The following is a 27348-nucleotide window of genomic DNA, read 5'->3' on the forward strand; positions in this document are numbered from 1 at the left end:
TTGCTGTGGCCCAGTCTGTGTATATGTGTTTTGTGTGTGTGTATATGTGTATATATGTATGTTTGTGTATATATGTGGTTTTGAGCATATATTCTAATGCATTTTTCTTTGTTTTTTTGCTTTTTAAGTCTCTTCTGCTGTGTTTTTCAGAGTTTTTATGAGTGATGGTCACTCGTTGGCCCGAGGTGTACTGTGTCCAAATTTTGTGTCAATTCATCCAGTGGTTTTTGAGTTATGTTAATCCCACAAATGAACATTACATTTTATTTATATAGATTGTACCAAAGGAATTACTGACACTCATTCTCCCTTTTATTTATCCACTTTTATCTACTATTTTTATTTATCCACTAAAGATTTAAGTTTAATGAATCAAGAAATATAAATATGATCTACAGAATGAAACTGGTATACAATCAGTTCCAGATTTTCTAGAGCACTACATAGACTGAAATATGTCAAGAAATAGTAAATGTGGCTCATAATCGTAAGTGAAATCATGGTATTACAGTGGCAGATATAAGACTATGTTCATTTAGGAATTATCAATTGAAATGAATATATTTACTACTATTAATATGTTGATTCTATCTGGAGAGAGTTGTAGGTGGGTGACTTTGGGGGCAAGGCAGGCATGTAGCCGGGGGGGGGGGGGGGGGCTTGAGGGGCTTCAGCCCCCCCCCCAAATTCTCATGGTGGTTCGTGAAAAGACCTTACTGGTGCATTATTTAAACTGCTATGTTTATTCATATCATGATCTGATCACTATACTCAATATATCCCATATGCATGGGGTTATTGGGGTAACAATACAAAAGTTTTGCTAGGGTAGACCCTCTTTCACTCAGACTCAGCCCCCCCACCCGAAACAAACTCAGCCCCCCCCCAAATCGAAATCCTGGCTACGGGCCTGGGGCAAGGGGAGGGGGAATACCACAATTTGCAGAGACAAAAATGTAGCATTTTCCAGAAAATTTAGATTTTATAAAGCATAGAAAACAACATCCACCATAAATTAGTAACATTATTAAGCAGCGGGAAAGAGGAACATGGGTACACAATAAAGCACATGCACAGGTAATTGCTTATACAAAATTCCAAAGCAGATGGATATTCAAACAGGGAAGGAGGAGCAGAGGGCATTGGAACATAGCAGGAATTCTGAACTCTTTGGCAAGTACAGGGGATAAAGGGCAAGTTTAGATGCACGGTACCATTTACAGAGGTGACCAGATAGCTAGATTAGGGAAAAGTGCTCAAATCAGCAATTTAAATTCCCAACAGAATTCTCCCTATGCACAAACTCAGCATCTGGCAGTCAGACCATTGAAGGACTCGGAAAATAAACTGGACTACTTGAAATCCTGGCTACGGGCCTCGGGCAAGGGGAGAGGGAATACCCTGCTCCCATGGTAAAAATGGTAAAAATTGAGGCAAGAGGGAACATGCAGGAAAACCTCGCATACTTTAGAATAGGCATCCTCAAACTGCGGCCCTCCAGCTGTTTGGGCCTTCAACTTCCAGAAGCCTCAGTCAGCTTGTTCAATGGTCAGGAATTCTGGAAGTTGGAGGGCCACAGTTTAAGGATGCCTTTATTTAGAATGAGTGAGATGCCTTTTAATACCAAGCTTTTATTAAAATGTATTCTGTATATATGTGTACTGCAAAAATGTGCATGCTATACATAAAAATGTTCATGCTGTACATAAAAATGTACACACTGTACATTTTATGTATAGTATTTTAATGTACACCATGATTATTTCTCTGTTCATACACAAGACCCATTATTTCACTACTCAGACAATGCTCTCTTTGTGCTTGTCAATCTCCTTTCTGTTGACCTTTAATCTAATGAACAGAGCAAGCATGGTATGGAGGTTGAAACGTTGGACTATGACTTTGAAAAATAAGAGTTAAAATCCCTGCTTGACTATAGAACCTCCCTGACTGATGTTGAGCACATCATACTCAATCTCAGAAAAAGGCAAAGGCTGCTGAACAAATCTTTCCAAGAAAACCCTGTGACAGTCTGAATGAACTAGCTTAGGGATGCCATAAGTTAGAAATGACTTAGGTGCACAAAACCAACAACAGACATCCTAGAATAAAGATATTGGTTCAGCTCTCCTGACCAGGATTCCTGCTTGCAGTCAGACAGTTCACTATGCCCATCAACCTGCTATGGCAAGACATCGTGCTTCATATTGGGAAACAACCAACATATTGGCTTACTCTGCTGGAAAATAATACCTCTATATATATATATATATATATATATATGAGAGAGAAAGGAACTTAACACAATCTGAACCTAAACAGTAGGTATGAAAATAATATTAAAATAATCGAAGAGATAAAAAAGAGAGAAAGGGGCCTTTCAAGTATCTGAAAACCCCAATAAGGATATTTTTTCAAGTATTTTTCTTTCCCATTGCCCACCTGACTCACCTATTCCTGTCCCATATTATTTCCTGAACCCTGTCATATATAATCCTTCTGACCTCCTGTACTCACTTCTTAAAAAGAGTTGTAAATCTCAAAGCTTCACCTCCCCCACCTGTATTTTATCAGATATGTAAAGCTGTTTCAAAAGGAATAGAAAACAAATTCAATCTACAATATAATGCTTGTCTGCATATAATGCAGACAAGAGTCCTTTGTCCCACCCTGGTCATTCCACAGATATATAAACCTATTTTCCTAGTTCCAACAGACCTCACTACCTCTGAGGATGCTTGCCACAGATGCAAGCGAAACGTCAGGAGAGAATGCCTCTAGACCATGGCCATATAGCCCAAAAAAACCTACAACAACCCAATATAATACATTGTTTTTGAACCTCGACCAGATGGGCAATACACTACTCAAACATGCTCTTATATTACTACTTCTTATACATCACATTTTTCCCAATAGGAAAGGGAACAATATTCATGTATTTACATCTTTAAGCAACTCAAGATAAACTTCCAATTTCCTGAGGTGTGTCTGATGCCTTCACTTCTACAGACAATCCAAAGTAACTATTAGTCAGACTGAACCAGAGTTTTTTCCAGACTAGTGTCATCCAAAAGTTTTGGATCATTTTAAAGAAGATATTGCTTTTTTAGTGTTCCATATGAATGTGCAGATTTTGCCTTGTTATACTGGCTAACACAATTTGTTGCTTCACATGTGCTTCCTCGCCACAACTTTGTGCTTCTACCATTTTAAAGTTGATCTTTTTTTCAATGTCCCATGTGAATGTGCATATATAATCATTTATTATTTACAAAGTACATTTTCTTATTTTAAAACACGTAGCAAAAATGGGGGGGGGGGGGGTGTTTGATGGGCCGGAATGGAATAGCATTTCAATAGCAACATTCATTTTGAGATAAGAGTTTTTTGAGTTAAACTGTTTTTCAATATTAATATCAAGTCAGACAGAGTTTACGATATGGTATAGTATGCGATATTGCATTAGGTCTATTTTTAATAGTAATTCTCAAGCAACCAAAAACTACATTTATCCCCCATGGGTGCTGGTTAACTGAGAGTCAATTGTACGTTTTATTACTTTGTTTTAAATCATTTTAATATTATAGATAATTGGAATACATTTGCACAAAAACTTTTTGTATTTTATTTACTTCTTGCATTATAAGTAATTTTAACTATATTTTTATTTTTGTTAGATCCCTTGGAAACCAAGTATTGGGGAAAAGGCAGGAAACATTGAATATCAACACCAGGCATGTAGCCTGGGGGGGCTTGAGGGGCTTCAGCCCCCCCCCCCTGAAATTCTCATGGTGGTTTGCGAAAAGGCCTTACTAGTGCATTATTTAAACTGTTATGTTTATTCATATCATGATCTGATCACCATACTCAATATATACCATATGCATGGGGGTATTGGGGTAATGATACAAAAGGTTTGCTAGGCTAGACTCTCTTTCACTCAGACTCAGCCCCCCCCCCGAAACTCAGGCCCCCCGAAACCCCCCCTGAAAAAAATTCACCCCCCCCCCCGCCCCCAGAAACGAAATCCTGGTTACGGGACTGATCAACACTATTCTGAAATCTATTTGGAGGTAAACATCTTGTTCTGGCATAGTGCCTGATGAAAGAACATGAAGCAGTGAGAAGAAAGGGGGCAAGTACATGGATCCAAATAGAAGCGAAGTACATAGGAATGCATTTTTTCAAACTTTCTGTACAAACACTTAGAAATCTAACTTTTTTGAGAAAACTACAGAGAGGACAAACAGTTGTCATTCAGGCACTCAGCACCTGCCCCTTTGCTTTTTCCTGCTTAAATTACCGCTGTGAATAGCTATATTTTGTCCCTCTGGCTCCTGACTTATGATGTATTAGGGAACAGACAGCTGCGATAACACAAGTTAATGCTAAAAAAACAGTATAAATGAGAGCAGAAAGAAATCTAGCTGGAGTTGCAACTTGGTTACTTTCTTTGCTCCTGAAAGTATTTTTTGTAACTATCTAGTAACTTATAATTCATTCCTTTATCAAATACAAAATAAAGAATACAACAAAAAGGAGTCCTACAGTTGGAGAGCTGTCTGGATACAAAATGGTAAAGAGAGTAAAATATTTAGGAATAGACTAATTGAAATAAACTTATTAAAATGAAAACAACTTTATTCCAAGAAAATTTTGAAAAGATGTAGAAAGATATAAAAGATTTGCGTAACCGGTAAAGTCTCAATCTCTATTAGAAAGAATATCAGCAATAAAAAGTAATATCTTTTCCAATTTCTATAAACAATCTTCCTTTCAAAAATTGGCAAAAAGACTTCTCAATATTTATATGACAAGGTAAAACAAACAAGGATTAAATTTAAGATTCCTCAAGCAGTCAAAAAAAAAAAAGACTTGGGTCTTGGAATAGCTGACCTGGAAATTATATTTTGCAAGTTTTTCTTTACTGGCAAATAATAGACTTCTGCAATTTGAAGGTCACAACCTTAGATTTGATTGGTATTGTTATTGGTGGTGTGGCAAAATAAAACAAAACTAGATAATAAGTGGCATTGTATAAATTAGAGAAGATAAAAAATGAAAATGGACAAGATATAGAAATCTAATTGGTTTTGAAAAGGATTAACAGAAACTGTTGGACAAAGGATTGGAATTTAACTGGTACAAACATAAACAAACTCTGTGAAAAAACTTTCTTTGAATTAGAAGAAAATAAAACTGAATGTGAAATCAATTTATGCGCAGATGATGTTCATTTAATTGGAAACCATGTCTAACAGCAGCTCTCAAGTTGCCTCCTTAGAACAAACAAAAGTGTGATGCAGTTTTGTTACTCTCACCACACTGCTCCAAAAGCAAATGAGATTTGTTATGTAAATCCACAGCATCATAATTACTTTGTTTCACTCGACTAGTTAGAATCACTGAAGGAAAAACAACACAGGGCCACAAATGATGCCAAAGCAGCAAACAGAAAAACTGTAACTGAAAATCTGAAAATATCCACCAAAAGTTAAGGTTGAGGGAATTTTAGTTGGTTGTTTTATGTGCTTTATGTTCACCTTTAAGATGCTTTATGTTCACCTTTAAGATGTTTAACAGAAAATATGTCTAGACTTAACTGAAATCATATAGCTGTTTGTTAAACAGTTAGATGGAGATTTTCATTAATATAGTGCTTGAGAAGTCAGTTTTGCTTGGTCATTTGAGAGAATGAACTATAAGCCAAACAGACCACAGTTCAAATGTAATTTTCTGCATACATTCATTGGGTAGTAACAGCCCTTTCAATCACATCTCTTTTGCATTACAACTATAGATATATACAAGCCTTCTTACAGGGATGTTGTAAACAGTTTTTCTTTGTCGTGTCAGGAACGACTTGAGAAACTGCAAGTCGCTTCTAGTGTGAGAGAATTGGCTGTCTGCAAGGACATTATCCAGGGAATGCCCGGATGTTTTGATGTTTTACCATCTTTGTGGGAGCTTCTCTCATGTCCCCGCATGAGGAGCTGGAGCTGATAGAGGGAGCTCATCCACGCTCTCCCCGGATTCGAACCTGCGACCTGTCGGTCTTCAGTCCTTCCGGCACAGGGGTTTAACCCACTGCGCCACCGGGGGCTCCTGTTGTAAAAAGTGACATATGTAAAATGCACTGAGTACCTAAAATAGCTTCTGTAGTGTAACTGAGAAGGTCTGTTAGCACAAATATGAAATATGAGTTGATTATATTTTACACCCTCAATGTTACAAACAAAAATAATTTTACAACAATTGTAGCTTCTAGAATATAATACTGGGTTTCTCTAGATGCACTAGTTAAAAAAGACCCAACATACCCTGCCACAATATAGCAGCATCCCGTGAAGATTCGTTCTACATGAGTTGTTGCGGAATGCTCAAAAGTAAAAAAATTAAATGAAGAGAATCACTACTTAAGACACAGTAAACCATAATTTCAAATGTCTTGCAGCTTCACATATAGCTTGACGCCAAGGTGAAGAAAAAATATAAGCATGGAAACTGTGGCAATTATCTTACTTATCATACGTGAAGTGAAATAATGACGTTGATTTTAATAATTCCAGAGCAGTTTTTCTCTAAATATGTATGTGAGGCATGGAGCAAAAGAGAAAGCTGCATGCAAACTTTGACATACATGCACCATGCAAGAAGCAAATACAATAGTGAAGAAGTGGGAGGAGGAGATGGGAAGAAATCTGAAGTTGTACTGTACCACGCTTTATCATAGAAGTAATGGACTAACTCCTCAACTCCTTGCCAATAGCAAAATGGAAAGCAGAGACAAGAAAAAGACAAGGACAATGATGTCAGAGGACTAAGACACAACAATGAGCAATTGCCATGACCAAAGTGTACCCTCTCTTTCATTTACATGATTTTATTTACATGATGAGGTACATGTATCTATCCAACTTCTGTTTCAATGTGCATATGTATTCCTCTTTTAGAAGGATAAATATCCAGAAATTTTAAATTTTAAATTTCTACTCACCTTTGACAGGATATCAGCATTTACATTTACTTTTGATCAGTAGGACTCCATATCCATAGATCCTCAACAAACTGTCATCTAATTGTACATGTCCAAAATCTATCATACTGCCTCATCAACATTTTTACAAGCTATATTCCGCCTGAGAGTTTTTTCCCAAGTGGGAAAGAATATCTCCACATTCACAATCTTCTAAAATAATTTTAAATATAGCAATTATGTCAAATTTCTTTTACCTGCTTACATCATTTTATCTCCAGACATCACAATAGTTTCAAAGAGACTGAAAAAGCACACCTCTGATTCTTCATGTCAAATGGGTTTGAGTAGCTAAAATATTTTATTTACCATGCTCTATACCAGGGGTCCTCAAACTTTTTAAATAGAGGGCCAGGTCACAGTCCCTCAAACTGTTGGAGGGCCAGATTATAATTTGAAAAAAAAACACGAATGAATTCCTATGAACACTGCACACATCTTATCTGTTGTGCAAAAAAACCCATTTAAAAACAATACAATAATTAATATGAAGAACAATTTTAACAAATATAAACTTATTAGTATTTCATTGGTAAGTGTGGGCCTGCTTTTGGCTGATGAAATAGGATTGTTGTTATTTGTGCTTTCAAGTTGTTTCAGACTTAGGTTGACGCTGAGCGAGGGCAGGGTAAATGACCTTGGAGGGCTGTATCTGGCCCTTGGGCCTTAGTTTGAGGACCCCTGCTCTAGACCACAGACGGTACTATGCTTGTGGAGCTTTTTTGTCATGGCCTTGAGCCCATATAATAAACTATTTTGATGGTGATGCTGCTATAGCATTGGCTGCAGCAACACAACTTTGTCCACTTTCTGGCTGAGTAAATGCAGCAAAGATGATATTCAAACTACTATGGTCCTAACAAATAGCTTGCTTTTGTGGTGCAATTAATACTGCTAGAATTCTCCCATATGGTATATTCTAGTTCAATCAAGCTAATGATCTTAATGGACTTTGAACATTCAGTGGACACTTAATGGACTCTAAGCACACAGTGTAGAGTGTGAAACTCCTATGCTTAATCTCTTCAGTATGTACTCTCATTTGCTATAAACAACATTAATAATTTTCTAATGCAGAGGTGCACTTCTTTGAAGTACCAGAAATGCAGTCCAGTCCTATGCATGTTCATTAAGAACTGCTACTGCATTTAATAGGACTTATTCATATCCACCAAGGCTACAGACCTACAGTCACACAGAAATAAATCCATGGAAATCAACGGGGCTTCTAATAAATGTTTATGGGACCGCACTGTGAATCCCACTCATGATAAAATAATGGCTAACTCATTCTTCTAATATTTTCATATGAGTTCTTTTAAGAACTCATTAGTTCTTTTGTTTCCTCACAATTCTGGGCTGCAGGTTCGCAGTTTGGGAATAATTCTGGATTCATAACTGAGCCTGGAACCCCAGGTCTTGGTGGTGGCCGGGAGAGTTTTGCACAACTAAAACTTGTCCACCAGCTGCACCCGTTCCTTGGGAAGTCTGACTTGGCCACAGTGGTCCATGCTCTGGTTACATCCCGTATAGACTACTGCAACGTTCTCTACGTGGGCTTGCTTTTGAAGACTGTTTGGAAGCTCCAAATGGTCCAACGGGCAGCAGCCAGGTTGCTAACAGGAGCGGCGCCCAGGGAGCATACAACTCCCCTGTTGCGCCAGCTCCACTGGCTGCCAATTTGCTACCGAGCACAATTCAAAGTGCTGACTTGAGCCTATAAAGCCCTAAACGGTTCTGGTCCTGCTTACCTGTCCGAACGTATCTCTCCTTATGAATCCTCTAGCAATTTAAGATCTTCTGGGGAGGCCCTGCTCTCGGCCCTGCTATCTTCACAGTCTCAATTGGCAGGGACAAGGGATAGGGCCTTCTCAGCGATGGCCCCTTGGTTGTGGAATGCCCTCCACAGGGACATTAGATCAGCCCCCACTCTCTTAACGTTTCGCAAAAAAGTTAAAACCTGGCTATATGAGCAGGCCTTTCCAAACGCAGTGTAGCTATTAAACTCTGATCTCGGAATGGTTGGACAATGTGACTGGATAATGACTGGTAATGAAATGCGGAGGACTTATGGGTTTTATTGTGTTACTGATGTTAATTGTAATGAATTTTACCTGTGTTAAATGTTTTAAATGTTTAAATTATTTTTGTACTGTTGTGGGCATCAAATTGTGCCATTTTGTAAACCGCCATGAGTCACCTTCGGGCTGAGAATGGCGGTATAGAAGCATAGTAAATAAATAAATAAATCTAGAAAAGAGTTAAACTCTGTATGGATGATGCAACATGCCATTCCTATTCTTACACTACAAGCGTTTCAAAGCTGTGGTACTCAGAACAATCAACCACTGGTGTTCTGTGTAAGCATCTCTAATGCAAGATCATGAAAGCCAGTCACCAGAACTGTTTGCAGAGGCCTGTTATTAACAGTTTAGACTGTGAATCAGCTGTTAAAGCACATTAAATAAAATGGCATTGTTCTAGGAAATTTAATAACATCTAAAGTAGAAACCAAAAATAATACTCTTAGAACAACACATATACATTGGTATTCCTGAAGATAATTGCACTTCTGGTGCGGCATGATGAAGGCTGTCTGGGTGCTCTGAGCCTTCTCCAAGTGCCAGTCCCTATTGCGATAGAGTGTATAGCTCCTTCCTTACAGGCAGATTGGTGCCTGAAGGACTGCAGAGCCTGTAGGTTGTCAAACCAATAATCGGAGAGAGACGCTTCCCCTCAAGGGAGACGTTTCTGAGCTTGGACAAGGTGTTCGCAGGGTGGAGTGGATTACGAAAGGGAGAACTGAGACCCTGGCTGGGGATTCCGGGTTAACAGCTGTCCTATGCTCATTTTAAAATAAAGAGCAGAAGAGGTCCTTATCAAGTTTTCCAGTATGTATCCTACCTTTATTTCTGATCAGTGATAAAAGATAAGGGAATTCTTCCTCTTCACAGTGACATTAAAATGATGGTACCAGAAAGACCTTCCAGTGATGGAAATATTTTTAAAGCTTAATTGTTAACTGGCCAGCATCTGAGCAGATCACTGTTTTCTACTACTGTATTTCACTCTCACCTCATTCTCTTTCTTTCTTTCTTTCTTTCTTTCTTTCTTTCTAAAAGATGTATCTTGTTGAACTGCACGCAGGAGATGCCTCATACTAATTATACATAAGCTGGTCCAGGAACTTTAAGTAATAATAAAAGTCTTCTATCTACTACTGCATCGGAATGTAGATAATTTTAACAACCTCAGTAGTGTATTGTCGAAGGTTTTCATGGCCAGGATCACTGGGTTGTTGTAGGTTTTTTCGGGCTATATGGCCATAGTCTAGAGGCATTCTCTCCTGATGTTTCGCCTGCATCTATGGCAAGCATCCTCTGAGGTAGTGAGGTCCTCACTACCTCTGAGGATGCTTGCCATAGATGCAGGCAAAACGTCAGGAGAGAATGCCTCTAGACCATGGCCATATAGCCTGAAAAAACCTACAACAACCCAACCTCAGTAGTTCTACCTCAAACAGCAAATAGAAAATTGATTTTCCTTCCTTGAAAAGTACAGCTTTACTACAAATAGTTTTTTGTTTTTTGGGTTTTTTTTTTTAAAAAAAAAAACAACTAAAATTTGCTATTGAACAACAGCTATTGAAAGTATCCTGAGATGTGTGAAGACCTCCACTTTGCTTTTAAAATTCTCTGGCTACAAGTCCTAGCTTGTTCTGTGAACTCTAGAATTACAGAAAAGAAACTGATGAGATGTCCCCTGACTAATTTCCTCCCTGAAATACAGTAGTCTTTAGCCTACAATACAGCAAGAGCTACATATGGACAAATCCAGCTGTGCAGCTACAGTTCTATACACTAATACAGATGCAGGCTTTTATTCTGTTCAAATCAAAACAAAAAGAAAAAAGCATCCAGTTTGTCTTGAATCTGTAGAACGCTAGTGCATATATATGCAGTATTTGCTCATCTTGTAGACAACATAAAAACCTATCTTACCTTCTAGTTAACATATTTCTATATTACCAGAAAACCTGCAATTAATAGCCAAACTAATTTGTTCTTGACATCCTGACTACTCTCTATGCACCTAAATATGGAAAACAAATAGGATAGAAAATAGGTCACTGGTACTGTAGTTTGGATAAACACATTAGCAGTACTTTGCTAATGACCTGAATTTTTGTTCATATTGAGTTCCTTTATCAGCATTTGAAACAATAAAGGGAAAATTCTTACACAGCTAAAAATGGAATGCTATTACATAGGTTTTTCTTTTTAAATTTTTTTGCTTTGTAAATCAGCCTTTGGGAGTACTGCTACTTTAAAACTGTATCAACCATTAACACATCAAGATGTTTGTATAAATACTTCTTTCACTTTACCCATTTTCTTCAATTATTTAAGAAATTAACCCACAAAAACAAAGGCATACTGATTTTCTAGTACCTATTTCAGTACAGTACAAATCAGCAAAAATAATGTTTCGTGTTGTGTATTAAAAGCAATACAAATAACCAATTTTTTAGTTCACGCTGCTAATTAAAGAGTGATATTAATACATCATGCTTTGCTGGAAAAGCCACTTGTTCCTTAGTTTGTTAGGCAGCTTTCTAGACACATTGTTGAGGAGGACACCTCTAAGAAAACCATACAGCTGAAACAAAACACTAATTTTACAAAGGAAACAATGTGTCATATACTGTTATCAAAGTATGATTTTACTGAAAAACATCACCACAAATATGCAAATATATTTGTATGAAAGCACATGCCAACAACGTGAATGAACGTAACAAACACACACTTTGAAAAGCCAAGGGAAAGGGGGAGAAACAAAACAAGCGAGGTACGTATTGCAGGATAGATGAAATAAAGCTTTCAGATTTTAAGATCTATTATGGAAACTGGTTTCCATAGAGCTGTAAGTTGCAGTTATCTTGTAAGTAAAAGAGGGACTGGCGTTAGGCCACAGACCAGCATGTGCTGTATGTGTTTTGCTTGAAAGAGCAGAATGCTACACAATGGACAGTGCGTGCAAAGGGGAAATTGCTATCGGAGCACAGTGAGGGATATGAGTGAGAAGTACAGACTCACTCTGTCTGCGTTGCGATGGAAGAGTCCGAGGGATGCCCTGGAAGGAGCCCTGCCAGGGAGAGAAGGAAGGAGCAGAATACCCACCCTGTGCAGAGAAAGATGGGGGAGAAAAAATAATATAAAAAGGAAATGGGGAAAAAACAGCACCAAAAAGCCACATTTTCCTTCGTTAACAAGAAACCCTTTTGAACCAGGTCACCGAGAATTACTCAAAAGATCTGCAAAGTTATCCAAAAGGTAGACAGAGAAGCTTTGCACTATATAAATCAGTTTTCTGGAAAACATCCTCTAGAAAAAATATTAGAAGGGAATACTGGTTTATGCATTCAAAACAGATTTCCCAAGTGCAATTCTATGCCGAAAAGCAAGAAAATAACCGTTAAATCCATATTTAACACCTTGTAAAAGTAAGTAAATTGTTTATCAATTTGTTTAAAAGCCACATTTTAAATAGGACAGGCTTCTCTGAAAGGCTTCTTTCATACATGTGAATAACAACACATGACCTAACAGTTATTTTAACAGGAGCTATGTTGTTCCTTAATTTCTAAGCCAAACAATATTTCTGTTGTTCAAAAATTCTAATCATACAATGTTTTGTTTTTAGACTCTTTGACAAGAATAGAACTATATCAGTGATTCTACATCTGCACCAAATGATTCACTTTGAGATTGTTTTGCTTTAAGATTGTTTTGACATTTACTCACCAATAACTTATCAGAAATAAACTACTGTTGAAGTATAAAGTAACAAGTTTAATCTGAGATTTTCTCTACAAATCTGAAGTAAAACCTACCTTAAAAGAAAAGTGATTTCTTTCAAATGATCAGAACAGTACTCCAGAGCATTCAAATTCAATTAGAAATTATGATAAGGAAAATGCTCCATTTCCAGATAAATCTGATTTTAAAAATAATACTGCCTGTTGCTTTTAAATTAATTTTAAATTAATTGCCTATACCTTAAAAGGGAAAATAATTTAAATTCTTAGGGGGGCGGGGGAGGCACAAAATTGCATAGATATTAGGATTTTTTATAATGCTAATTAAGGTCAACTTGACTTCTAAATAGACACAAAGAGACCTGAAGAAGAATAGCAGTAGATGATAGTTGCATCCAAGAAGATTGACATGGGAGTAGGTGCTGTAAACTTTAGTCAATTAGAGTCTGAAAGCCCAGTGGGTTGTGGAGAAATCTGGCATTCCAGCATTCAATTCCCTAAATACTGGAGGGACATTTCAACCAAGAAATACCAGGTACTCTAGAAGGAACTGCAAAACCACCTCTGAATATTCCTTGCTGAAAAAGCCCTAAGACATTCATGAGGACATCATAAGTTGACAGGTGACTTGGAAGACATAAACATGCAAGTGAGCACACGCAGACACATTTTCCCAGTGAGTTGTGCTAAATCAAAAATATTATACCTACATTCTGAACTATATTTTGCATTCATATTATATGAAACAATAGCTCTGCACAATAATAAGCAAGTAATCACAAGAAAATAACAAGAGAGAGGTAGTTCTGTGGGGTTTCCGATATCTTTCAAATTGTTGAATTTTCAAATAAAGTTTTTTTTGCTGCTGTTTCACATTTTATTCAGGCATAATATCTAGTGTGTTCAGTGAGATTTACTTCCAATATATATACATGGGACTGCAGCTTCAATGAAATGGGAATATGATTTTGTGAATGTGCAACAAAAAAAGTTTAGATGGTATATGTGTGTTGATTTGATGAGGAATCGTAAAGATGAGAAAATCAATCCTACATGTATGGAACATATACATAGTAAGTACCCTTAAACATGACACAAAACATTCAGTGACATTACCTGAAGTCATTTTTAAAACTTGGTAGTACTTTTGAAAAGTATGTATCAGTACAATGATCAGTGGAACAGATGACAAATATAGTAATGGGTTTTGCAAATACAGGTTGAGTATTCCTTATCTAGGAATCAAAAATGCTTCAAAATCCAAAATTGTCCACATTGGTGGCTGAGAAAGTTTTTTGATGGTTCAATATATACAAACTTTGTTTCATGCACAAAAATATTTAAAGTATTGTGTACAAAATTATCTTCCAGCTATGTGTATAAGATGAATATGAAATATAAATTCTGCATATGCAAACATTCCAAAATAAAAATATATATATCAGAAATCCAAAGCACTTCTAGTCCCAAACATTTCCAATAAGGGATACTCAACCTATATCTGCTCCTCTGGTTGCGTATGGAAAGTTGCAACAACAGTGATTCAGAGAGTAGGCATTTGAGAAATGATACCCAGCTCTACCTCCCTTTACCAAATGATGACAAGGAGGCTATGGAATTCCTGCTATTTGTTTTCAAGGGCGGCCTAGAAAGACTGGTAATTAAAACATGAACTATTGGCACTGATGTGCTTTTTCTAGGGAGAAGAACTGGCACATCAATAGGAGCTAGGAAAAGACACTCCTGGTCACAGCAGCCCTGTGGACTGATAGAAGTACAGTTGTGGACCTCCACTTTTGTGGGTTTCACATTCATAATTTTGATTATTCACTAGTCGGAAATAGCACTGATTCCTGAAGTGAGGGCTGCCATGTGAATATTCACATAGCAGCGCAATCCTCAGGAGATGAAATTCAGAGCTGTTCGGGAAATGTATCTGCTACAAGTATCTGTTCTGTCTGGTATCATCCTTCCTTTTTCAGATAAAATAGAGACACATAGACAAGAGGAGGAGCTGGCCTCATGCTCCTCTTTCTGTTTTTCATGAATCTCTCTTCCCCTTGAACAAAGAAATAGGAGTATTGGGGGTGGGGGGGGGGGGGGAGAGAAACACAGATCCATCAGGGCCAGTTACTCCTCCTCCTCTTCCATTTTGCTCCATGTTTCTAGTCCTTTCAGTATCTTCCTTTCCTTTGCCCGGGCAAAGGAAAGACTGTGGGTTGTTGTAGGTTTTTCCGGGCTATATGGCCATGTTCTGGAGGCAATTTTTCTCCTGACGTTTCGCCTGCATCTATGGCAAGCATCCTCAGAGGTAATGAGATCTGTGGGAACTAGGAAAAATGGGTTTATATATCTGTGGAATGACCAGGAAAGACTCATGCCATGTAGGAAGGGAAAAAGCAGCCAATTTCTGCAAGATCAGTGAAGTGGAAAGTGGAGCCAGCTCTCCCCAACCATCACTCCAGGGACCACAGCAATGGCACCCAATTACCGCTTCCCCAGAATTATTTGTAGTTTTTCCACTTTTGTGAAGGAACTGTGCCCATGCCTTCCATGAAAATGGAGGGACAACTATAATCCTAGAGTCTAACAGCACAAATCTCAACTTTTTGCATCCAGAAAAGGTTGTGAGCACAATTCCAGCCTGTTTTTTCTCCTCTACAGCAGTACTGGTGTCTTATCAAAACTGACCCTTAATTTATTCATCAACACCCAAATTCAAACTGCAATGGATCCATCAATTTTACCCTAAAAAAGTCTGGAGATGTGATGCGACCATTTGCCATAAGTCCTTATTTTTGTAAGACATATTTGTTTCGACAGGCTTTTGATCTTTGATATGTTGTTTGTGTTAGATTTTAGTTTGTTCTTGTAAGCCACTCCGAGCCCTAGGGGCGTGGGGGCATATAAGTTTGAAATATAAATAAATAAATAAATAGATAGATAGATAGATAGATAGAAGATTAGAAACTAGATTATAGCTATCTAAAGTGGTGTGGTCCAGTAAAGGCTTTTTCAAACTGCTTCCTTAAAAGAAGTTACTTTCAAAAAGCATTCCCAACCTCCACCACTTCACTGTGCATCCTTCTACAAACATCTCTGATGTACAGGAAAAAAGCCGTCTTCTTTCTCCTACTAATTTTTCCACCATCAGGCTGAACAAAGTGAAATGAATCCATTAAACTGGACAAGTGTTTGTCATAGATACCTCCCAGAGTGTAGTCTTAAAGTGAAAACCATTCAGAAAGAGAAACAATTGATTATGTCAAAAATATTTTGCCAGTTCATCACTGAAAGTGTCTGAGAGCAGCTCCTCATTACACTAAGGATTTGAATGGGCTAGGGATCATACAACCCTTTTAAAATTGTAAGTGTTTATTCTCAGCATTCCATACAACTACGGGTAGCTATGTGCTACAAAAGTCACGGGAATTGCAGTCTAACAACAATGGAAAATCATGTGAATCCCAGTCTTATCTAGAATGTAATCGCTGATTGTTTACAAAAGCTGTACTGGATTAAATTCAGCTGATACAATGAAGCAACAAAGACCAGTTTCTATGTTGTTGTAATCACTGCAGCATGAGTCTTAACATGCACTTTTGGCTGTGTTTAATTATATTTCCCCATATTTTTTTCCACTGTTACTCTAGAAGTACTTTGCTGCCTTGAGTTTGTCAGAAAACCAGTAAGTCCATGCTTTCCATTTAAACTAAAGGGCTTGCTACAGTAATCATAGCTGTGGATCACCTCTCCATTGCACAGGTCAACAAGGTATCTACAGGATCATCAGTTCTAAAGGCAGCAAAACACCCTGGAACACCCAGGAGACTTTCTGGATAAAAAATAGTTTCTAACAGTAGATATCGGGAGTCCTAGTAAAACTAAATCATACAAGATCCTATCCTATCAAAGATCATCCTGATAGATAATAAAAATACTCAAGGGTATGCCTTGACACACATCTAGAGCCAAAATATAGTTGAAATAGTGTCAGGATACTCTTCTGATAAAACGGGCTTTATATATATATATACATACATACATATATATATCTCCTAGCAGAATTAGTTTGGTGAAACCAAAATCATTCACGTCTTAAATATTGTTTTTGAGTTTAATTGTTTGTAAGCCATTTTGCCCCAAACAATGGGACATAAATACTGTAATACATAATTTAGTATTTATATTTCTAAATGGGATTTTTCTAAAGCAACACTGCATTCGAATTTTAAAGAATAGATAAAAGGGTGATCAAAATGAGGTCAAACATTTTTTTTCACCTGGTATACAATTAATGTATCCTAACGTGTGTGTGTCTGTGTGTGTGTATGTGAAAAAGATAGCAGCAGATATATCTAGAAGCAATAGAGTACAGCTCAGGAAAGATGGTGCAAACAAAATGAGGATTAAGGGTGATTATGCTTGTCCTGCAAATGGAGGCCCACATCAGATTTTATGGAGCTTATATATGGCCTATTATTACTTCGTTTTATAGGCCTTCTACAATTTACTTTCAAGCTTATATGTGTGCATATATTATTTCTTTTAAGCACAACTATACAATTGTATTAAGAATTATAAAAATGACATTTAGTAGTACAAGTATAAATCATGCCTGTCCATTTTTAATGCTTGGACAACAGTTTTGTTTGTTCATAAACACAACTTCACACAAAATAAAATCTCTCAGACTTCACATAACACTAAGAGAGAAGAAGAAGGAGAGAAGGTTCTAAAGGTTGCCTTCAACATAAGGGTCTCAAAATATCAATTAAATAAATTATCTGAATAGGTACAAATTCACTATCCCAGATGATAAAAAAGAGGTGAAATAAAGGATAGCATTCTACAAAATTCATTGCTAAACTTGTTTGGCTCACTTATATTTTCTTCCAAATAATATTCAAATTAAAAAGTTCAAGAACAGTTAAAATCTCAACTTCAAGTGTTTCTATATTTACTTTAATCATATCATTTGCTTTCAAAAAGAAGCTTCAGCACAACCATATTGTACTGTGTTATCTATTTTTCACCAAAGATATAAACACAAACAACCACAAAAGAAGCTGAGATTCTAAGGAATGATTATGTATTTTTTCATATTATATTGGATAACTAAGATCCATTCCAGATTCACTGCACTTTTTATGAGTTTGTCTTGCCTCTGGGCATATACTTGTTCCATTATTGTCCTGCGTGCCACGTGTGAGTGAACTGCATTTTATAGAGTTGGCCATAGTTACAGATAGGTGTCTATGATTATCAGAGAAGGGAGAGGAGAGCAATAATGAAGAAGTTTTATATTAAAAACCAATTAAAACAGAATTTAACAGAAATTGAACAAGGAAAAATGTTATTTTGTTTATAAACTGGTTCACAGAAATTACATATCCCTGCACCAAGTATGGTTTCTAGTCCATAAAGGAAAGAAACAAACAAAACAAAAGGGGGGGGACGGGGGACGACAAAGCAGTATTTGCTAACAAATCTTGGAAATGGTACTGATGATCTTCCAATTCTGAATGTTGTATTGAACAATTAGGCTCATATTTTATTAGAAGTCACACAGCAACACATTATTTTAGAGCAAATGTTTCAGAGGGCTTTCCCCTCTTTTTGCTGAGCAATTAAGCAGCCAGCAGTACAGGTCAACAAGGCTACAAGCTTAACTATATCAAGACTAGGTGTGCTGATCCATTTCCCAGAAGCAAAACAAATCCACATAATGCCCGTGTCACTTGCAGCATTTACCTAGTCTTGAAGTACATGACGTACATCTGCTATTAAAAAACAAACAAACAAACAAACAGTAAACTCCATAATTTAGGACTCTATTGTAATGGCCACCAACTATTTTAAATGTTCTGAATTTTAAAGTTGCCATTAAAAAGCTGTGCAATCATCATATATACACATGTATAATATAAGATGGACTCATATTTAAGTCAAGGGCAGGTTTTGAGGCAAAATTTATAGATTTTGATACAACCCATGTCGAGGAAAAAAGCCAGGGACATGGAACAAGCAAATATTTTCCTCTCCTTTTCAAAATGCATAAAGGCAATGTACTTAAAGAGAAGGAGAGGATCTGTTTCTTTGAGGGATTGCAACTGGGAGGGGTAAACAGCATTGCTGATTTTAAAGAAATACAGACAGGGAAAGGAAATTATTTCAGTTTGCTAATATGTATAGATTTCATTCTGTTACATGTGCACTCCAACTCTACAAATACTGATAAGCGATAATGTTCTAATCAGTATTCATCATATTTGCAAAGAATACTGCTTTCAATATAGTAATAAATTCCAGAATTAGAAAGTAATTTCCAGACAAGATATCAGCACTCTTGAAGTAGTACATCTTGCTGTAATAATTTCTGTAAGATTCTAAGGACAAATTTGAGAAAGAGTGGCCTTCCAGAAGCTGGACTGCTGTCAGTCTTATCACCAATCTAACAATGACAATTCATGAAAACTGTAGTGACAAATCATGAAAACACATTCCCCTTCCTGGGTTTAAGCAAAAAAAAAAAAATTATATAAGATTGATTAAAAAAAAAAGATGGGAATAATTTGAGAAGATGAACATAAAAATGGATCTGCACAGAAAATTGGATCAACTACTCACAGCACTTTTTCTCCAGGATGTCTGTGTGAATTTGTCAGCAAACGTACACATAGCCCTTTCAGTCCGCTTGCTGTCGTTGCTGCAGTTACATCTTGTGGACTTTATGCACACAGAAAAGACAGATAGTCAATGAATATGGATAAGACATACATCTGATATTTAGATCCAAAAGCTGAGTTACATAGACTGCAGTACAAGTACTTAATCAAATGTGAAGTGTATGTAAAAGCAGTGAAAAATGTCTGTAATTCTTACAGTCTCCCGGAATAAATCTACCCCAATCATTCATAAGCACCTGGGCAATTCTTAGTCAACAACATGAAAAATGTCCAAATGTTCGCTAATGGTTGAAATCCAGTATCTCTCTGTCCAAATTAGTTCAGTTGCATGTTTGAAGATTAAATTTTAGCCTTCACACACAAACACATATATAAAATCACTCTCCCAAAAGAAAGGGGGAAAAAACGAGTATACTAAGACTTGTGCCTTCAAGTCTGTTCCAACTTATGGCAACTCAAATGGTTTTCTTGGCAAGATCTATTCAGAAGCGGGGGTTGGCTTTGCCTTTTTCTGAGGCTGGGAGTGTGACTGGCCCAAGGTCACACAATGGGCTTCTGCAACTGAAACCTGGTCTTCAGAGTTGTAGCCCATCCCTCAAACCACTACACAGGCTCTCAAAATTAATAAATTATCCTATTAAAACCAGTGCTAACTGATAACAGTTTTAAAACATCTGATGTATAATAAAATGAATACAATGTATAGCATATACACACAATTAAAAAATTCTTGCAATAATCCATTAATAGCTAAAGCATGTGAATAAAAAAGTCTTTGCCTTCTAGTGGATGGAAAGAGACTAAGCTTGGCCTACTGTGGGATGTTAATGTTCGCTCATGTTACAATACAGTTAATGTGATTCTAATCAAATCTCACCCCATGTTACAAGTTTACAGTTGCTACAAGTGTTTTTAAACTACATGTGTGCAGCAAATGTAAAGTGACTAGACACCATAATATGCTAAACTTGTATCTCAATGCCTAAATTTGAGAGAAGTTTGTTAAAAAAAACTTTGCACTTCCATATTCAGAATACATAAACATCACAGACCACCCAAAACAACATAACATTGATCCAGCAGTTCCTAGAAAATCTCCAATTCACATATGCGGGTCTTTAAAAAGGATTTCCTATCTGGTTAAATACTGAGTACATCTCCACAAATACTCAAATACTCAGATATTGGACTGTAATTCTAAGCAGCACTAGTTGACACAGTGAATGTGGAGGGATGTAACTCACTTTGGCCTTAGCACACTGATGAAAGCCTGTAAAGTTTTGAATGTCAACACGGCTTCATAGAGGCATGCCAAAAAGGTGCTCATTATAACTAAAATCAACATCTAATACAGTCAGCTCCATCCTCTTCAAGAGATCACATTCTGTCCTGTGGCCTTCCCCAACTGGATGCTTCCAAGAAGTGTTTGTTCAGCATCCATTATCTGAAATGCTTTGTCCAGAAGTGCTTTGGATTTCGACTTTAAAAAACTTGGATTACCTATATTTGCATACATGTACTTCAAGCACTTTTTCTTGATGAAGGGACCCTAATCTGAAGATGAAATTAATTTATATTTGATATACACCTTATACAAATAGTCTGAAAGTAATTTTATACACAGTATTTTAAATAGTTTTGGGCATAAAACAAACTTTGCGTATACTGAACTATCAGAAAGCAAAAGGGTCACTATCTCAGCAGCCCATGTCGACAATTCTGAATTTTGGAATATTTTGAATTTTGGGTAAGGGGTGCTCAGCCTGTACAACTGCAACGATTTCTCATTATGTCAGTCTTTATGTCTGCTGTAATCTAAAATATTAAGAGGCTTCCAAATTGAGAAAGGATACATGTACAGGGTATACTTACAAGTCGATGCTCTAGATGCTTGATTGTATCATCTTTTTTCTTTAAATCTTCCTTAAGTTGGGTGATCTCATTCAGCAAATCTTCAGTCTGATATATAAAACAAAAAAGCCATTAATGTTTCATTAAGAGAAGTACAGAAATAAATCTGTTGTGAGTGGGCAAGTTTGAAAGCTTTTGCAAAGCAATGAAACAACTGTTGATAGGAATTCTATTGCCCATGAACATCCCCTTTCATCACGCAGAGTTAGCTCAGCCCCTTGGTTCACTGAGGAAGTAAGACTGATGAAGCAGACGAGGAGACTAGAATGCTTCTAGCAGAAAACTCAGAGTGCACCTGACCAAACACGAGCTAGAGCCTCTCTTAGGGCCTACTCCGTGGTGCTGAATACAGTCAGGAAGGCCTTCTCAACTGCCCACATCGCGTATGCAATAAATAGACCAGCGGAGTTGTTCAACGTGGTTGAGGAGCTCCTACACCCTCCTGAGGGTGGGGAGACTCCTGACCATCTGACTACTTGATGTAGCAAGTTTGTTCATCATTTTGCAGACAGTCACTCAGATACGTTCTGACTTGGACGTCAGTATTGATACAGTTCCAGGAGAGGAAACTGAGGCACCTGTTTGCCCAGTGTTATGGGATTCATTTCGGTTTGTTCAGCTTGATAACGTGAACAAGATCTTGGGAGTGGTGAGGGCGACTACATCTGCTCTAGATCCTTGCCCATCCTGGCTAAAGGATCTAGAGCAGATATAGAGCCAATGAGGGTTTGACCGAGTGGTTTGTGAGGATCATAAATGCCTCTTTGGGTCAAGGTCAAATGCCAACTTACCTTAAAGAGGTAATAGTAAAACCAATCCAGAAAAAGGCTTCACTTAACTCATCTGTTTTGAACAACTACCAGCCAATCTCAAATCTTCCCTTCTTGGGCAAGGTTCTGGAGTGGGTGGTTGCGACTCAGCTCCAGGGATTCTAGGATCATACTGATTTTCTGGACCCATCTCAGTCTGGCTTTAGGCCTGATCGAGGTACAGAAACGGCTTTGGTCACCTTGGTGGGTGACCTCAGCAGAGAACTGGATGGGGGAGGGTGTCCTTGTTGGTTCTCCTGTATATGTCAGCAACTTTCGATACCATCAACCATAGTATCCTTCTGGGTCTACCCTCAGGAATGAGTCTTGGGGGCACTGCCTTGCAGTGGCTCCATCCCTTCCTGGAGGATCGTATCCAGTCAGTGAAGCTGGGGGATACCTGCTCGGACCCCTGGCCATTGACTTGTGGGGTCCCGCAAGCTTGTATTCTTTCCCCTATGCTATTTAACATCTACAATAAATCACTGGGCAAGGTCATCTGAAGTTTTGGAGTTCGGTGCCATCTCTAGGCAGATGACACTCAACTCTACTACTCTTTTCTACCTGATTCCAAGGAAGCCCCCCCCCCTCCCAGATCCTTGACCAGTGTCTGGCTGCTGTGATGGGCTGGATGAGGGCTAACAAACAGAAGCTTAATCCTGACAAAACAGAGGTCCTCCTGGTCAGTTGTGTGACCAATCAGAGTATAGGGTGGCTACCTGTGCTCTTTGGTGTTAAATTCCTCCTGAGGACACAGGTCCGCAGTTTAGGGGGACTTCTGGACTCCACTTTGACACTTGATGCTCAGGTGTTGGCAGTGGCCAGGAGGGCCTTTGCGCAATTAAAGCTTGTGCACCAACTGTGCCCGTACCTCATGAAGTCTGACTTGGCCATGGTGGTCCATGCCCTAGTTATCTCCACGTTAGATTACTGCAATGCACTCTACATGGGACTGTCTTTGAAGACAGCCCGGAAACTGCAGTTGGTTCAGAGATCGGCGGCCAGGTTAGTAACAGGAGCTGGCTACAGGGAGAGGTCAACACCACCACCCCACCACCCCTTTAAACAGAAATAAGGTATCCTCTCTAAGAATCTGCTAAGCCCTTCAAGGCAACACCAAGGTCATATACCTCAAATCTCAGAGCATAAATCTTGTCCTAAAGCAACCTCATACAAGTTATTTTTCACCTGTATGCAGACACAAATGCACTTAATTCTTTTAGTTTGGTGCCAGGGAAAGTGGTATCTTTTCAACTAAGAGGGCACAGAGCAATACATTTAGTTATATAGAGAGAAAATATGTGCAGATTACATATTGAATTCCACTCTCCTCTTGAACTATATATTCCATGTTTACTATACTATTGGTTTGTGGGTGCTACCAATGAATAACAAGCTGCTTCTCTATGATTGTTCCTACATTCACAGCATGAATCTGGATCAGGGGTCTGATTTAAGCAAATAACCAGGGATGGGGAAGTCTCTTCTAGCTATGCTCCTCCATCCCAATGATCTGTTTAGCATCAGACCAGGCTCAACAGTAGAAATGATGCATTTATATGGTCTATAAACATTCAATTTCTCTACAAGTAAATGCTAATGTGAGGTTAAAGGAAAGCAGAACAATTGGAAGATTTTGCTGTATTGGTCACTCCACTTCCCCAATCTTAATATTATAGCAAGCAACATACTAAAGAAACATATCAAGCAACTAAACCAAAAGGCGCTTTTCTTGAACAATCACATTGACAAATTATTGCAGGTAAAGAATATCGAAACTTAACCATTTTGAAATCACATTAAATTTTATTATTAATGTTTATTTAGGTAAACGTAACCTCTAAATTATCTGCTTTAGTGAGATGTTTACTTCATCTTCTTCACTTGAAAGTCTCCTTTCCAAAACAATAATAGTAGTTTACCTTATAAATTAGTTCAGGCTCTTGCAGTTCCGGGCTTGAGGGCAGTGAAAGAGTGATGTTATGGAGTGACACATTTTCATCATTCTGTAAAAAACAAAATAAACCCTCTATTTTTTTTCTTTAAGTCTTGAAGATGTTTTTCAACTGTAGGTAAAAGGTAAAGGCTTTCCCCTGATATTAAGTCCAGTCATGTCTGACTCTGGGGGTTGGTGCTCATCTCCATTTCTAAGCCAAAGAGCTGGCGTCAGAAGATACCTCCAAGGTCATGTGGTCAGAATGACTGCATGGAGCACTGCTACCTTCCCGCCAGAGCAGTACCTATTGATCTAGTTACATTTGATTTTTTTTTCTCGAACTGCTAGGTTGGCAGAAACTCACGCTGCTCCCAGATTCGAACCTGTGACCTTTAGGTCAACAAGTTTAGCAGCTCAGCGGTTTAACCCACTGTGCCACCGGGGGCTCCCTGTAAGTACTAATTATTCAACCCGTCTAGTCATTTTCTACAATTTTTATACAATTCTTGAGACTTATGAGATATCCCAGTCAAAGAGGAATTTATGAGGTTCTCTTACAATGTTGATACTACAATCTTACTGGACCTTACCTAAAAATCCAGTCTTCTTAGTATGTTTCACAAGTTTTCCAAACTATATAATTCTATATTTCAGCTAAAATATATGTGGTATATATTATATTGTTAAAGGAATAAAATATGTTTAAGATTCATAAAAAGTAAGTACAGTACAACACATATTTCAGTTTTACACTATGTTTTAAATTCTTCCACACCTGTAAAATCACCAATTATTTTTCTGGAATTCTTCATTGTTCAATAGCACAAAATAGCCTTTCCAGAACATCTTGTCTAAAACATTTCTGTAATGTTTTGTTGTCTGATGAAAGCCCCTTTATTTACCAAAGAGTTTTAAGCAATCTTGCACTTTCTTAGAACAACTTTAAAGATCTGACATTTTAAATTGTTTCACGTTTCTTCAGTTAAAAGGTGTTTTAGGAGGCATTTCCCCCCAATTTTAATTACTGCATTATATATTAATATTCTATGCTGTTACACATCTCCTAAATTGTACATAGAACTATACATGGTCAAAATTCAAAAACTTTTCATGTTAGTCTGGGATATCAATATGCAAAGGGATCATGTCATATTTTAAACCTACAGTTTGAAACTGGTAGAATCGTCTTGTTTGTTCATAAACTGGCAATAAGTTAGTTGAAGATATGTTATGAAAGTAACATGACAGAAAGGATTGTGTACCTAGGGAAAAGTTTGTCCATTTCTCTTCATTACAAAGTTAGATCACCTGAACTGATTTTTAGATGCAGGAAGCCCAACATTTAATCATCGATTTCCTGAGTTAAACGAATCAGGTGGCAGGTGATATAAAAGATGTCTGTATGAAATATTGTACAGTTACTACAAGTTAGAATACATAAAACTGGAAGGGAAATCTGAAATAGTATATATCAGCTTTCTGTGTTCTGAAAATCAGAAAAGGCTTCATTACAGATGAACTGAAGAGTACCTAAACAATATTTTAACACAAAGGCATTATATAAACATGAACTGTAACATTTATGAGGGCTAAATTAAAACATTACATTTCCAGAGTCTCCTTAGAGGCATCCTCCGTAATATAAACCTTTTTTTTACCGATTTTACTTTTCGCCTATGTGGCCTATACTGAATTCTTCGTATATTGTTCAGGGTTATTGAAAGATACATAATCTCTCTGACCGAAGGCTACATAAGCTGCATTAAGGAACAAAGAATCCTGGGCTCTATTAGTCAAACAGGCATCACCAATGACATCATAAAATATTTATATCAGGCAGCATTCCTTTACAGAACCACTAGAAAATATCATTTAAATTAACATTAAACTTAGCCACAGCATAATCATTGTCAACAACACCAATTAATTCTGAAGAAATGTGACTGATGTGATGTTTTAATTTACTTGTGGCCTTAAGAACAGATGAGACACATGTCCTAAACATCTGGTTCTGTCAACCACAGCTTTATTTATCAGGGAGAGAAGCTCAGGAAGAAACTTCCAAGCTGCTGAACTTTTTTTTGCAAATTCAAACTTAATGGTGGTCCTTTAATGTACACACTGGGGACACAGCTGCTAAATCAGAAAGCCTACACTTGGGACACCCTTGTTTGAAGCAGGTTGTTCTCTGACTAAGAGCAATCCTGGTTGGAGAAAGGGTAACCTAGCTATCCATTACCACAACAATGGAATGTATCATTGGCAGAAGCTAGGGCTAACAGCAGGAGATCACGCCGCTCCACGGATTCGAACCTATGACCTTTTGGTCAACAAGTTTAGCAGCTCAGTGGTTTAGCAACAAGTTTAGCAGCTCAGTTTAGCAGCTCACTGCACCACCGGGGGCTCCTTATAGCCCCTTAAACCCCTTATAGCCGCCTTATTTAATACTAATACTAGTGTTACTACTAATAACAACAACAACAACAACAAAACAACAATTATGTTTCTTACCCACTTCTCCTCCCATGCCCCCACGTCCACCTTCAATATGGTCCCCGGGTTCTTCCACTGAAGGTATGGCTGCTTACCTATTACCATTTTTCTCCAGGTGTTTTAAATATTTTAGAATTGCTTTCACATTATTTAATTCAAATTATCCAGTTTCCTTGTTCCACAATTTCCCCATCACCAAATCTCTGACTTTGCAGTTCATGGATGCAGTTAAACACAGAGAGATCAGCGATGTAGTTCAATCCTTATCTCCACATGTGAGTGGCAATGAGTATAGTATCATTACTGTTATCAAATGCTAGAAACCGTGGAATTATCTAAATATAGAGTGGTGCAGGAGGAGAATAACATCTGACAGTATCCCCTCATAATTCATGAAGTTTTGTGCTGAAGAATCTCTTAATTTTGGATGAGAACTCATGGTAAAGATAAAAAAGGATAAAACCCTTCATAGTATCTTTGGATACTAAGAAAATGTGTGCGTACTTGTGCTATATACTAAGAGTGAATTGGTTTTTACAATGAATTACTACATACAGTTTCAACAGCAACTACCCTGAGTTATGTTATGTGATATTTTATTTGCAAAACAGACCTGCCCTGCTTACAGTGTTTAGCACATTTGGAAACGC

The 27348-nt window shown here is 37.6% G+C and overlaps 1 protein-coding gene across 6 annotated transcripts in view; it reads right to left on the reverse strand.

The window, feature by feature from the left end:
* The window catches only part of CCSER2 (coiled-coil serine rich protein 2), a 69043-nt gene that overhangs the window by 6213 nt on the left and 35482 nt on the right, over positions 1–27348 (reverse strand). For 2 of the 6 annotated variants that reach the window (XM_060768965.2, XM_060768964.2), the window contains exons 7-11: positions 24192–24275; positions 21422–21508; positions 19491–19589; positions 12139–12223; positions 6722–6761 (exon numbers count right to left, since the gene is read on the reverse strand). In XM_060768965.2, the coding sequence (XP_060624948.2) occupies positions 6722–6761; positions 12139–12223; positions 19491–19589; positions 21422–21508; positions 24192–24275 (395 nt within the window). Of the gene's footprint in view, positions 1–6323; positions 6383–6721; positions 6762–12138; positions 12224–19490; positions 19590–21421; positions 21509–24191; positions 24276–27348 lie in introns of all 6 variants that reach the window. The other 4 variants (XM_060768962.2, XM_060768961.2, XM_067465645.1 and 1 more) reach the window with 3 other exon arrangements.

The sequence above is a fragment of the Anolis sagrei genome, chromosome 3 (genome assembly GCF_037176765.1).
Source record: "Anolis sagrei isolate rAnoSag1 chromosome 3, rAnoSag1.mat, whole genome shotgun sequence".
NCBI lineage: Eukaryota > Metazoa > Chordata > Lepidosauria > Squamata > Dactyloidae > Anolis > Anolis sagrei.